The sequence below is a fragment of the Pteropus medius genome, unplaced genomic scaffold (genome assembly GCF_902729225.1).
Source record: "Pteropus medius unplaced genomic scaffold, Ma_sr-lr_union100, whole genome shotgun sequence".
Classification (NCBI taxonomy): domain Eukaryota; kingdom Metazoa; phylum Chordata; class Mammalia; order Chiroptera; family Pteropodidae; genus Pteropus; species Pteropus medius.
In genome coordinates, this window is record NW_024350026.1 from 1 (window position 1) to 13,691 (window position 13,691).

A 13,691-nucleotide genomic window follows, 5' to 3' on the forward strand; every position below is an offset into this window, starting at 1 on the left:
GATGGTTTTACTGTAGGAGCCAAGAATCACCAGAAAAGGGATCTTAAGAAACAGCACAGCAACTGTAAAGACCAACATCTAATTTAAAAATGTGTCCCTACAGGCCAGCTTGAGAACTGGGGAGATGTCACAGAAGAAGTGGTCAATGAGGTTAGAACCACAAAATGACAGAGAAAAGATCTGACATGCCAGTCATATCCTGACCGGAATTCTACTGATCCAAAAGCCAGTCACTCTCAGCTGGATGCAGAGCTTGTGGTTTCTAACTACAGGATATTGCAGAACACGACAAATGGTCACATAGCAGTTATAGGCCATCACTGTCAGGAGAAAGCATTTTCGGTTTCCAAGCACAAAGATAAAATATATTTGTGTAGTACAGTCAAAGAAAACAATATTTCTTTTCAGAGTCCAAAGTTTTATGAGTATTCTAGACAGAGCTACAGATACATAGCAAATTTCCTGGAAGGACAAATTACTGGGGAAAAAAAAAATCAGTTTGGAAAGCCTGGTCTAGTCTACTCATGAGACTAATGATGACATTTTCCATCAGGATTATTATCACACGCACAAGAAAAATATCATAAAAAGAAACATTCTGAGGTTGAGAATACAAGAAAATCCCCAAAGACTCAATTTCATCATTGAAGTAGAATTTGTTTCCGGTTGTTTTTTCTTGCCGGTCCACCTGGAAAAATAGTGAAATTAGTCGTTTATCCTTTTGGTTTGTTTCCTATTGACAAGAGAAGATTGAGAAGTAAACATATACATTTTCTTATTTCTATTTAAATTCCATTTTATAACCCAACATTAAAGAGCAAACCTGAATCCAATAGTGAAGATATGCTAAATTTTAACCATACCAACCAATTAACACATAAAAGTAGTTTGTATTTTATTGGAATTGAAGTGTTCAAAAAATGTGCATTTTTATTTTTTTATTTATTTATTTTTTGTGTACAGAGCAAAGTGAGTTATTTTACTCTACATATTAACAAACAGATTCCCAGAATAGAATAATTTATATCTGTCACAGTTCTCAGGGGAATGTTCAGTATATAATATTCAAGTGTATTTTTTGGTAACTCAACTCTTCCAGGTAACCCTTTCCAAATATAGCATGTGCCTCTCCTTAACTAGAGTGCTGCTATAACTCTCCCTCATTCTGCATGGGCTTTGCTTTGAAATTGTATTCCTATTTAATTGAGCCATCAAGATCAAGGAACATTATCACTAGGTATTTTATTTCAAGAACTTTCATTTGTCATATTCTTCTTGCAGCAGCATTTGATACCTTTCTCTATACCAATTGATTGGCTAATTAATAATGACTTTATGGAATGAATTGCATAGATGCAATGATTTTGCGAACTCTGATGAGTTCTTATAACCTGAAGTGACTCATTATCTGTGAGAATAGTTGTTCTCATTAAAATATTCTCATTTTAATATATGAAATGACACATACAGGAAGATAAATTGAACAGAATAATTTATTATAAAATACAATAATCACACTTGTGCCTAAAAGATGAAATAATGAAGTGCTGACTTCAAGTTCTCCATTCTCCTTTTAAGATATAAAGAACTGTAAAAAATAATATAGATGGAGCGATTTTGAAATGGAGTCACAGCCCCCATCCCACAGAAATTGCCTTGAAAGCTTACTCTTGAAACCTTGGAATGTGTGACTTGGTCTAAATAGCCTTTTAATTGGGGCAAAGCAATATTGTAACCCAATAACTCTTTTCAGAGCTAACAGGAATGCAGACATCTGACTACAGGACTGAAAAATTAAACATTCCTTAGAATTAGCACCACTGCACCTGGCTAAAGAATAACAAGTTATTTGCACCCATAGAAATTCCTTTCATCTATTCATGGAACTATTTCCCTTCTCTTTCTCACGAATACCCTTTGCCTTTATCTCATAACTGGAAACTATTTGTGTTTCTACCTGAATCTGTTTTTCCCAAACAGCTATTCTTTGATCTCAAATAAACACTATCATATCTCACTTCGGCTCTTTATTTTTAAGGTCAACAGAACGATTTCATGAGAGAAAAAATAAAAATGACGAAGAAACGAGAAGACCCATATTTGCATATTACTATTTTAATTCTTCCATTCTCAATAAGGATCGCTTCAAAGAAATGATTCGTTTCAGACAAAAAAAAAATGATAGATTTATTCTTCCTTGACACAGCATACATCTGTTTTCTGCAGGGAGTCATAGAAGCATATATAAAGATAAACCAATATTTTCTTTATGGTTTGGTACTAATAAGTTTTAGATATTTACCTGATGGATTATTAATGTAAACACCTGTACTTATGTAGGCTTTAATGAGCTTCCAAGAATTTTTGTATCCATTTTGTTTTCAATTCCTTTATCACAATGAAAGTAAGAAATCCAAAATTCCAGTTCTGTCTTGAGTGCCAATTTTAAGCTTAAAATCTTTACTTGGTGAGTATCTGTTGAATCTCAGTTCTTGGAATTCTATGGTGATCTAAAATAAATGAAAATTGTCAATACAAAATCATATTGACACAAAATAAATTCATACTTTCTAGTCTAGATTTAGTTTTAGCTGCTTTTTTCTTGTTGTTCAGTAGTTTATGTACAAATGTTTTTGCATTTATATGTAAGAAACCTTTGTTTTAATAAGAAATGGATGTATTATTCCTCCTCATAGAAACTCATATCTCTTCACTGAATAAGACTAGCGGGTATTACGACAGGCTCTGTAAGGTCTAACACTACTCTGGAGACCCCAGTCAGTTTCTTTACTGATGGTCTGCAACTGTCCTAACAGGTTTGACAATCCTGCCTTGATTAGATGACCAAGAGGAATGACAACCCCACCCCAACTCCCTTGGTTCTCTCAACTCTCCAGAAGCCTAGATTCCTTACACAGTTCTGACAGGTCAAGGAAGCCTGCAGTCTAACGTAGAGGAGGAATAAAGGTGCTGGGAAGTCCTGTTGCTGAGTGTGTCTCAGGCCTCCAATGTTGACCTGTGATAGAGGTAAGGGCATGTGCAGAGAGGCTCAGTGGCTTCGCGTGTTTCCTGAAGCTCCCTTTGCTTGTGTGCTTGTTAGGGCAGGTTTGATAATAACATTTTTGGAAAGATAATATTTGTTTGATTAAGGATTTGACATATTCAACAAAAATGTTTTTCTAATTCACTTAACATGGTAAGATCTCAATACATTTAAGATACCTATTTTATTGTCATTAAGTTTGAGTAGATTTAAATAATCTTAATTTCCCACAATTTTAGTGAATCATTTAAAATTTTTCTTGCTTTACATAGTTATTTTATTTTTAAATTTACAAAATTCAAAATTATTTTTCATCAAGTACATGCAAATATTTTTATGCTTTTTTCAGTACTGAAAAAGAGACATATGCCCAATTTATAAATTTACCACTAATATAATCTCTGAAAGTCAACCACATTTTTTTTTCTTTTTGATTTCTCAAAGACCAAAATATTGTATTTGTAAATATTTGGAAAATTTTATAATCGTGTATTATTATTCTGGTTCGTCAAATATTGAAGACTTCTTCATTGATTAAATACTGTTGACTTTTTCCTCTTTCTTGTTTTAATTAAAAATTACTGGGCTGACTTCGATTAATAAAATCAAATAAATCTCAAGTGTAAAATTCAACAGTGTGTCATGTATATATTGTGTGTGTCCCACCCCATCAAGACCAAGCACTACATTCAGTTCGTGGACTGGTGCCCCATGGGTTTCAAGTTTGGTATCAACTACCAGCCACCCACTGTGGTGCTCAGGGGTGAACTGACCAAGGTTCAGCATGCCATGTGCATGCTGAGCAACACGACCACCATCGCCGAGTCCTGGGCCCACCTGGACCACAAGTTCGACTTGATATATGCCAACAGGGCATTTGTGCACTGGTATGTGGGTGAGAGCATGGAGGAGGGTGAGTTCTCTGAGGCCCGGGAGGATATGGCTGCCCTGGACAAGGATGAAAGAGAAGAATAGAACAGCTGCCTGGAGCACACTCACTATGTTTATTGCAAAATCCTTTCGAAATATAAAGTCTCCTCGCAAAAGAAAAACAGCGGGGGGGATTCTGTCACCATATATTTGACCATTTTTACCCCAATTTCCTCCTCACTCCCCACTTCCCTCTGGTTAACACTGTCTGTGTCATGTTTGTTTGTTGTTTTCAGTTTTATATACCACAATTGAGGGAAATCATATGGTTTTCAACTTTTTCTGTCGTACTTATCTCACTTAGCCTGATTATCTCAAGATCCATCTGTCCATATTGTCACAAATGACAGTATTTCATCTTCTCTTATGACTGAGAGGTATCCCACTGTATACACATATGACAACCTCTTTATTCTCTTTTGATTGAGGATTCCTTTATTATCATTCAGGGCCCACTGGCAGCCATTAATTTTTACTATGTCCATTTTTACAATCTTAAATTTGTCCATCTCTGTATCTGTTGTTAAGCCCTCTCAGGTATTTTTAAATAAATGACTCTGTTATATATTCTGATTCCTTTCTGTTCATAAATACCTGTTGTTCCTTTCAGGGTCAAAGATTATTTGGCTGATTCTCATATTTCTCTGCTGGTTGCTAAATATTCCTTCAGACATTTAGTAATAATAAGCAAGGGTAAAAAGCAAGAATGTACCTTGCTATGTAGTTTTACATTTACTGAATATAAGATTATGCTTTGTGGTTTAGATGTCACATTCTCTTTAAAATATATCTAAACTATAGATAAAATATAACAAATAAATCAAAAATTATTTGAAATGCTGCCAATATTTTCTGCCAGTAATTTTGTTTACATTATTATTTTTTTCCTAACATGGAGAATAATCTGATGATTGCCAGAGGCAGGACGTTGGGGGGAGGGACAACATGGGTGAAAGTGGGCAAAAGGTACAAGCTGACAGTTACGAAATAAGTAAGTCTTAAGGATGCAATATACACCATGATGACTCTATTTATTAATACTGCATTGCATATCTGAAAGTTGTTAAGATAGTAGACTTTCAAAGTCCTCACATAAGAAAATAATTTGTGTAAGTATATGGTAATGGATGTTAAGTAGCCTTATCATGGTGATCATTTCACAATATGTAGAAACATCAACTCATCTTATACATCTGAAACTAATATAATATTATATGTCTATTATACCTCAATTTAAAATAGAGAAGAAATAATTTTATGTATTTAATTCTCTGTAATAAGTCTAAACAATAAATAAAAATATGATAAATAAATTAGAAATCATTTGAAATCCTACCACTGTGGGGAAGTCAGTATTTTCTTCTAATTCACATCTTGTCAGATATTGCTGCTATGAATAAACATTCACTAAAAACATGCACATGCAAAATATTATGTAAAATTATGCAGCACTATTCTTTTTTTTGTAGAGCTTTACAATTTATACACACACATATACATTCTTTCTCACATATCAGGAAAGCTAGGAAAGCCTTCCGTGATGCAGATCTAAAATATTGGTTTAGGTCTCTGTAGGGTTGTACGGTGCAGATGTTCTCCAGTGTCTTAATAAGCTTCAACCGAGAGTGCCTTCTTTTCATTTTTAATTTTCTTCTGCTCCAGAAAAAAACCTTTCATAAACAGTTGAAGAAACACATGTAAAACTCTTTCTTAAGCAAATAAATATGCCACATGAGGTTACATTGACACAGTTTTTTAAAACAAAAGAATAAGTATTTTGTTTTTATTTTTAAAAAGAAAAAGATGCCAAAATATTGCCCAAAAGGATACAGAATTCATTTCTCATGATTTAAATGAAAGGACTCTAATAAAAAGACTATTTATATGGTTCATTATTTTCTTCGATTTATTCTAATAATACTACAAATCGAGTGGCTTAAAACAATAAAATATTATTTTCTCACATTTCTAGAATGCAGAGGCCAAATCACAGTGCTGGCCAGGATCTAAGAGAATCATCCTTTGCTTCCTTCAGCGTTTGGTGTCTCTTGATCTTCCTTGATTCTTGGCTGCATCACTCCAATCTCTGCCTGCATCTTCACATGTTCTTTTTCTGAGTGTCTGTAACTGCTTTTCTAAACACCCTGTGCTTTTCTGTTCAGTCCATCTGACTGATTTTGCTTAGCTTGATATTCTCAAGATCCATCCATGTCATCAAAAATGGCAGAATTTCAGCTTTTATGGGTGAATGATATCCCATTGTACATATGTACCACATTTTCTTTTTAACTCCTTGATTTGAGTTTTTTCAAAATTCATCATAGTTTTTATATCACATTTTATAATTATCACAATTCAGGGCTTACTGGATGTCATTAATTATTACCTGATGCATGTTTACAATCTTAAATGTGTCCATCTCCGTATCTATTGTTACAGCCCTAATTTTAGTTATTTTTAAAGAAATGACTCTAGTTGTTATATATTTTGATTTGTTTTGGTTCATAAAATCTGTTGTTTCTTTCAAGGATCGAAGATGATTTGGCTGATTCTGAAATTTCTCTGCTGATGCTAAATATTCCATAAGACATTTAGTAACAATAAGCGAGGATGAAATGCAAGAATTTTCTTTGCTACGTGGCTTTAAATAAACTGTTATACCTTGTGATTTATATATCACATTCTCTTTAAAATATATCCAAACTATATATAAGACATAAGATATAAATCAGAAGTTATTTGAAATGCTACCACTGTGAGGAAGTCAATATGTTCTTCTAATATGTAGAACATCTGATGATTGACAGAGGCAAGTGGTGGGGGATGGGCAAAATGTGTAACTGAACGAAATGTACAAGGAGACAGTTATAAACTACTTAAGTTGCAGGGATGCAACATGCACCATGGTGACTCTAGTTAATAATAATGTCTTGATATCCGAAAGTTGTTAAAAAAGTAGATCTTCATAGTCATCCTCATAAGAAAATAAATTTTTGTAACTATAAATGGTAATGGATATTAAGTAGACTTATCTTGTTGATCATTTTGCAATATATAGAAACATCAACCCATGTGAGACTAATATAACGTTTATGTCAATTATATCTGAATTAAAGAAAGATAATAAAGTATTTTTTGTGTTTTACATATTGCATTGTTTTTGTAATAAGTCCAAACAATATGTAAAAATATATTGAATAAGTCAGAAATTATTTAAAATCCTATCACTGTGAGGAAGTCCATATTTTCTTCTAATCCACACCCTATCAGATATTGTGCTATGAATGAGAACCCACTACCGACATGCACATGCAAAGTATTATGGGAAATTATGGACTGATATTTTTTTGTTTTATAAAAATGGAGTTAAATTTATATATACATATACATTTTTTCTCACATATCAGAAAGCTTGTAATGCCTTCAGCGAAGCAGATTTAAAACATTTTCTTGAGAAGCTCTATAGGGTTGTACAATGTAGATGTTCTCCAGTGTCTTAATAAATTTCAATGACACTGCCTTCTTTTTTGCTTCTGGTTTTCTTTGCTCAATAATAAAAAAAAAACTTTAAAAGAAGTTATGAACAAACATATGTAATACTCATTTTGGGATAAATGTATTTATACCACTTGAGGTTACATTGACACAATATTTTTTTAACTAAATGGATATTTTGATTTTACATTCAAAAGAAAATAAAATGTCAAATTACTGCCCAAAAAACGATACAAAATTTAGTTCTGTGATTCAAATAAAAGGATTTAATGAAAAAATAAATGATTTATATGGTGTATTTCTTTGGTCTACTGTAATAAATTACTACAAATGGAGTGGCTTAAAATGTTAAAAATTTATTATCTCTTTGTTCTTAAACCCAGAGTCCAAAATCACAGTGCTGGCCAGGTCTCACTCCCTCCAAGAGAGAATCATTCAGTGCTTCTTCCAGCTTTTGGTGGCTCTTGACCTTCCTCGATTCTTGACCTTCCTCGATTCTTGACCACATCATTCCAATCTCTGTCTCCATCTTCACATGATCTCTATGTCTCTGTAACTTTATTCTAAACTTCTTTTGCTTTTCTGCTTTATAAGAACATTGGACATAGTGTTTAGTATCCACTTGAACAATGCAATGAAGGACCTCATTTATTTAATACATTTGCAAAAGTTTTATTCCCCTCAAATAAGACCACATCTACAGGTCCTAGTTTTACATATATTTAGAGGCCAAATCAACCCAATACACCTCGATATGGAGAGTTAAAGTATTAATTCAGGAAACTTCTAAAACTAAATAGATATTCACAAAGCAAAAGCTACAATGAAAAGGAATGAGGTTATTAGAGGACAGTGAATGTTGGGATAATAGGGGAGGGGATTTGTAGACTTAAAGCACCATGGACAGTGACTTAATGAGTCAAGAAAAAATGCAAAAAGAATACGAAGATTACTTTGCTTCCAACTTCTCAACTGCTGCTGTTTGCTTGCATTGGCCAATTCAAATCAGAGTACAGAGAGATAACTAAAGAAATCTGAAGGAATGGGAAGGTTAAAGAAAATAAGTCACAGATCATGACTCTAATCCCTGGTTATATAACATACTCGGTTAACCACCATTGTATTGCTCAGGCAATCTCTTAACTCACTAGTTCAAAGTGAAAGGAAATAGAAATGTTCAAATTATACTATTACAATGGAGATAATTTGTGCTTTGATTACAAAGAAGTCCTTTACTTAACCCTATGAAACTAAGGTCCCTTAGCATAAAGTGAGGTTACTATGATGATATTCATCATCATTATTTAGAAACATAGACATAAAATTAAACGTTTTTTTTTTCTGTTGTATCTACATGATCAACAGATAAGAATGTCCTTTACTGTAATTTCAAGTCTTTGTGTCATCATAGTAAGTGACTTAGTTGTTTTCTGAGTGCTACCATGATGTCTTTGTTCCTCAGAGTGTATATAATGGGATTCAGTGTTGGGATCAAAATGGTGTAGAAGAGAGAGATCACTTTCCCAGTTCCTTCTGATTGATTTGTTTTGGGTTGCAAATACGTGATAGTAGCCGTTCCATAGAATAAGACCACAACTGTCAGGTGAGAAGAACAGGTGGAGAAGGTTTTTGCCTTCCCTTTGGCTGATGATATTTTGAGAATATTGGCAATAATTTTTCCATAGGAGACAATGATCAATAGAAATGGAACCATGACAAACACCAGTGAAGCTAGATAGATTGCAATCTCATTCAGAAATGTGTCCCCACAAGCAAGCTTGAGAATTGGGGGGATGTCACAGAAGAAATGATTAATTCTGTTAGATCCACAAAAGGGCAGAAAAAAAATCTGACATGTTTCCCCAATTATGACTGGAACTCCACTGACCCAGGAGGCAATGGCCAGCTGGACACACACCTTGTGGTTCATGACCAGTGGATAGAGCAGTGGGTTACAAATAGCCACATAGCGGTCATAGGCCATTGCTGTCAGGAGGAGACACTCTGAGCCTCCAAACAGAAGGAAAAAACACATTTGTGCAGCACAAGCAACCAAAGAAATGTTTCCTTTCTGGGTCAAAAGATCCATGAGCATTCTTGGGATAGTTATTGTTACATAACAGATTTCTAAAAAGGAAAAATTGTTAAGAAAGAAATACATGGGAGTCTGGAGGACAGGGTCAATTCTTGTTATCAAAATTATGATGCTATTGCACATCAGGATAGTCAGATAGATGACCAAAAATATCCCAAAAAGAATCCATTGGCTATTGGGAATATCAGAAAACCCCAAAAGAACAAACTCCGTTATTGTAGTCATATTTGATTTTTCTGTTTTTAAGTGTTTCTCCATCTGCAAATATGGTCATTTCAAGTTGGTTATTCATTTGTGTTCTTGAACCTCATTTTCCCCTTCTGGGAACTGGATTAGTTGCATGAATGTATTTCTGCAATTTCTAAACTCATATTCAGTATCACCATGCTCTGTTTCTAGAAAATGAATTTTGATACATCAGAAAGGAGGTGATGTGCATTTGAAATCAATCCAAGAAATAAAAGCTAGCATGTTTTTTATACTTGTAGATAATGATATCAGAGCAAATGAGAAGTGTGCGTTCTTATTTAGAGCTTATTGTGCATAAGTATGTTCTAATTATTTAACTACCATAAAAAGTGAAATTATGGTACAGGCTTTTGCTATTGTATTTGTTTGGATTCATCATTTTTTTCTGCATCAATTGATTTATTCCTCCTCTTTTAAATTAAAGTGTTTATTTTAAAGCTTTTGTTTAATTCTTATATAAAATAAGTTTTAAGTCCTTCCATTAATAGTCTAACGAGAATCAATTTTCTTAGACTAATCCTTTGTTACTGAGGGAATAAATATATGCAATATTATTATGTTACTTTTGTACCCCTGTCTTTATTTACATTAAATATGGAAATCATTAATCCCAGCATACTGTTCAATAACTTTTCCTATTAACATCCTCATACAGTGTATGATATATATCAATTAACCTTTAACTCACTCAATAAATATGACCCATTCATCCCAATATTTTTTTACATTTCCCTTCCTTCCTTGGTAAGATTCTAGTTTCATATAGTTCCATTGAACAAAATTAATTCCCTTTCTCTATTTTCCCCTCATAATGTTGCCTAATAAAGTGTTACTTTGATTAAATACAATTAATGTTTACTCTGGATATACAAATGGCTGGAGCCTATGAATGAAACTTAAACACACACACACACGCACACACACACACACACACACACACACAATCTTGTTTCACTTCATATTAATTCCATTCAATATCAGGCAGTCAATACTGTTTGACTATTTCAACTACAGTTTATTAATATTTGTTCTCTAACTTTCCAAATCAAGTATACGACAAAGATTATGTTTTCTGTCTCATCACTCTGCTACATACGTCTTCACCTGTTAGCCCCAACACCTGATATTTTTTATCAATACTTTGGTAAATAAACTCAGATATATAGTCTTTTACATTTCCCTATTTTATTAGTACTGGTTCTCAAAATTACCTTAATGGATAATGCTGAATATCCATAACTTTATTATCATTATTTGACCTACATCTAATTTTATTACTTTATAATTAAGAAATTATGGTACTACGAGAACTATCTTAAGTAGTTAACTCATTTTCAAAGAAAGAGTTTAGAATTTCATGTTTTTCTGTTTTATTTTTTGCACCTTGATCCTGCAATTAAGAACTTTCTTTAAATAAAATTGTCTAAACAATTACAGCTTACCTTCATAAATTTGCATGAAAATGTCTATGTGAGTGGAGGTGATTTTTAACCTGTAAACTTGTTTACTTCTTCTGTCATGTTGAGGAGCCACTGTAATTCTATGACATTCATCCTGGCATCAGACATTGGCTGCTCTTAAATAGGAAGCAGCCACACTCACCTGGGGGGAAGTTTTCTCTAGTGTATCAATTAAATTTCCAAACACAGCTTTGTTTGGCAATCATCAGGGTTTATTTTTTAAAACCACTTACCTTGGAGGTGGCTTGCCTTTCTCTTCACCCTTTCTTAACATGAAGCTCCCCTCAATCAGGGAGTCTCTTGATATAGAAACACCACCTAATTGTCAAGTACTACTTTCAGGAGAAAGTTAAAAATCATTCTACAAATTGTATTTCAGACTCTTAATAATTAATGTGGATTTGCCTTCTTTACTTTTATTCCCATACTGATCCAAATCTAGTGCTTCCATACCCTTAGAAAAATGTATCACACGGTTGTATCATATGACCATGACCATGACCATGGTGTGCTTGATCTCTTCCACACATTGGTGGTGAGAGGTCTTTTCAGAAGCTGAACTCTGTTGATAAATTAACTTTTGTGGAAATTAAAGCATGGTGTGTCTATTGACGAAAAAATCCTGGATGGATATATTCATTGTATGTCACCTACTTAGGCATCAGGGAAGGTTTCAACTGATTCAAAATGTAAGCTACTGCAAAAAAAAGAAGCATTTTAAACAAGAGTATTTACAACAGAAAATAAACAAAATAACTTTACATTAAAGTCCTTATTCCATTTCAGCTACTTCGAAGCAATTATCATACATGATAATTCTACTAGTAATTATATTTGTTTTTTCCTGTTTCAACGTTCTTTGAGTATTTGATGTGTGTTTCTAAATGCATTTCTTTTTTGTATTTTAAGCCTCTTTCTCTTTACTACAGCATGCCTCTTCTTCTTTGGCCCTCTGTGTTCCATATTATGACTGATAATGTATTCGTGTGGGGTTTCCATCATGTTTATCTAAAATGGAGAACTTCACACATGATTTGCCTCCAGTAAGTGTGTCACTCACTTACATCCTGGGACAAATTGAATGTCCATTCCTCGTTAACATGGAGAATTTGGATATTTCCTTATTTAATTACATATCACTACCAATGAAAAAATATGTAAAAACTAAAACAATTCCTCAGCAATATCAGCGGCTTAACCAAATAAAGAAGCATCTTACACCCGTTTCACAGAACAGTTTTGCAGTCGGAGATAATGAAATGCTGGTTCCTCTCAATCCAGAATCTCACAGTTCCCTAGTTGGTTTGTTGTGGTCCCGTTTTAGATTTTCAGCATTCAGAGAGCTGAGAATTACAGACAGATGAAAAATAAGGAAAGAAATGCGCGCTTAAGAGCCTCCGCACAGAGGAGACACATCACATCTACACACACCAGTGTAGGAACTAATCGCATGTCTAACAAAGACATGAGAGGGCTAGAGAATGTTGTTCACTGTGTGTCAAAGACACAGAAAAATATTTGGAGAGCATCAAGCCAGACTCTGCCACCGTCCTCAGTTTGGTCACTAACCGTGTGCTACAGCATGCTGTAACATATGTTTATTTAGATTTATGTTTTAACAGGACATTTACATAACAGAATATTTATATATGATACATTGTTATGTATTTTATTTGGCTTTTTAGATATAATTGTTTCTAATGAAATGTCATTATAAATTTTATTTTTAAATTATCAATGTTACTGAAGCATAATTCATAGAAAATAGAGTACAAACATTCAATTAGATTTAATAAAATTTAAATGCAAAAAGTTTTAACAAATATATAAACTCCTGAAACCATCGCCACAATGAAGATGCAGAACATTCACAATATTCTGAAATTTTCCTCAAGTAGCTTCGTAATCCATCCTTTCTGGACCCCAATCCAGGGAACCAGGGATCAGATTTCTGTAGCTATCGATCATCTATAATCCATCAGAATGTGTTCCTTTTTCCTGATGTCTTTGCTCACAGTAAGAATTTTAAGTTTTATCTATGTTCTACTATTTTTGTCATTTATTGTCAGTGCAGACTTAAACCTCGAGCTTTTTTTTTGTGTTCATTTATTTATCTTTTATAAAATTTGGATTGTTTCTCAATTTTTGACTATCAGAAATAGAGCTGCTATGTATATTAAACAAGTTTTTGAGTGGAGCATCTATTGTCATTTCTTTTGAGTTAATATTTGGAAGGGAAATGGTTGGATCATGTTGTAGGTGTATGTTTACCACTTTTAGAAACTGCCCACTCTCGCCTACTGTGTGTGAGCGTAGCAACAGCTTGACACCTTTATCAACACTTGGTGTACTTAGAGTTCTCAATTCTTTCTCATTTTCATGTGAAATTCCTTATGGTTTTGATGTGCATTTCTCTAAT

General features: G+C 33.5%; 1 protein-coding gene across 1 annotated transcript; it reads right to left on the bottom strand.

Annotated features, from left to right (window-relative positions):
- Positions 1-8,873: 8,873 nt before the first annotated feature.
- Positions 8,874-9,821, bottom strand: LOC120583081 (olfactory receptor 10AG1-like). The gene has a single exon (XM_039838414.1). It carries the CDS (start codon positions 9,819-9,821, stop codon positions 8,874-8,876), a length of 948 nt encoding a protein of 315 aa, XP_039694348.1.
- Between the last annotated feature and the right edge of the window lie 3,870 nt (positions 9,822-13,691).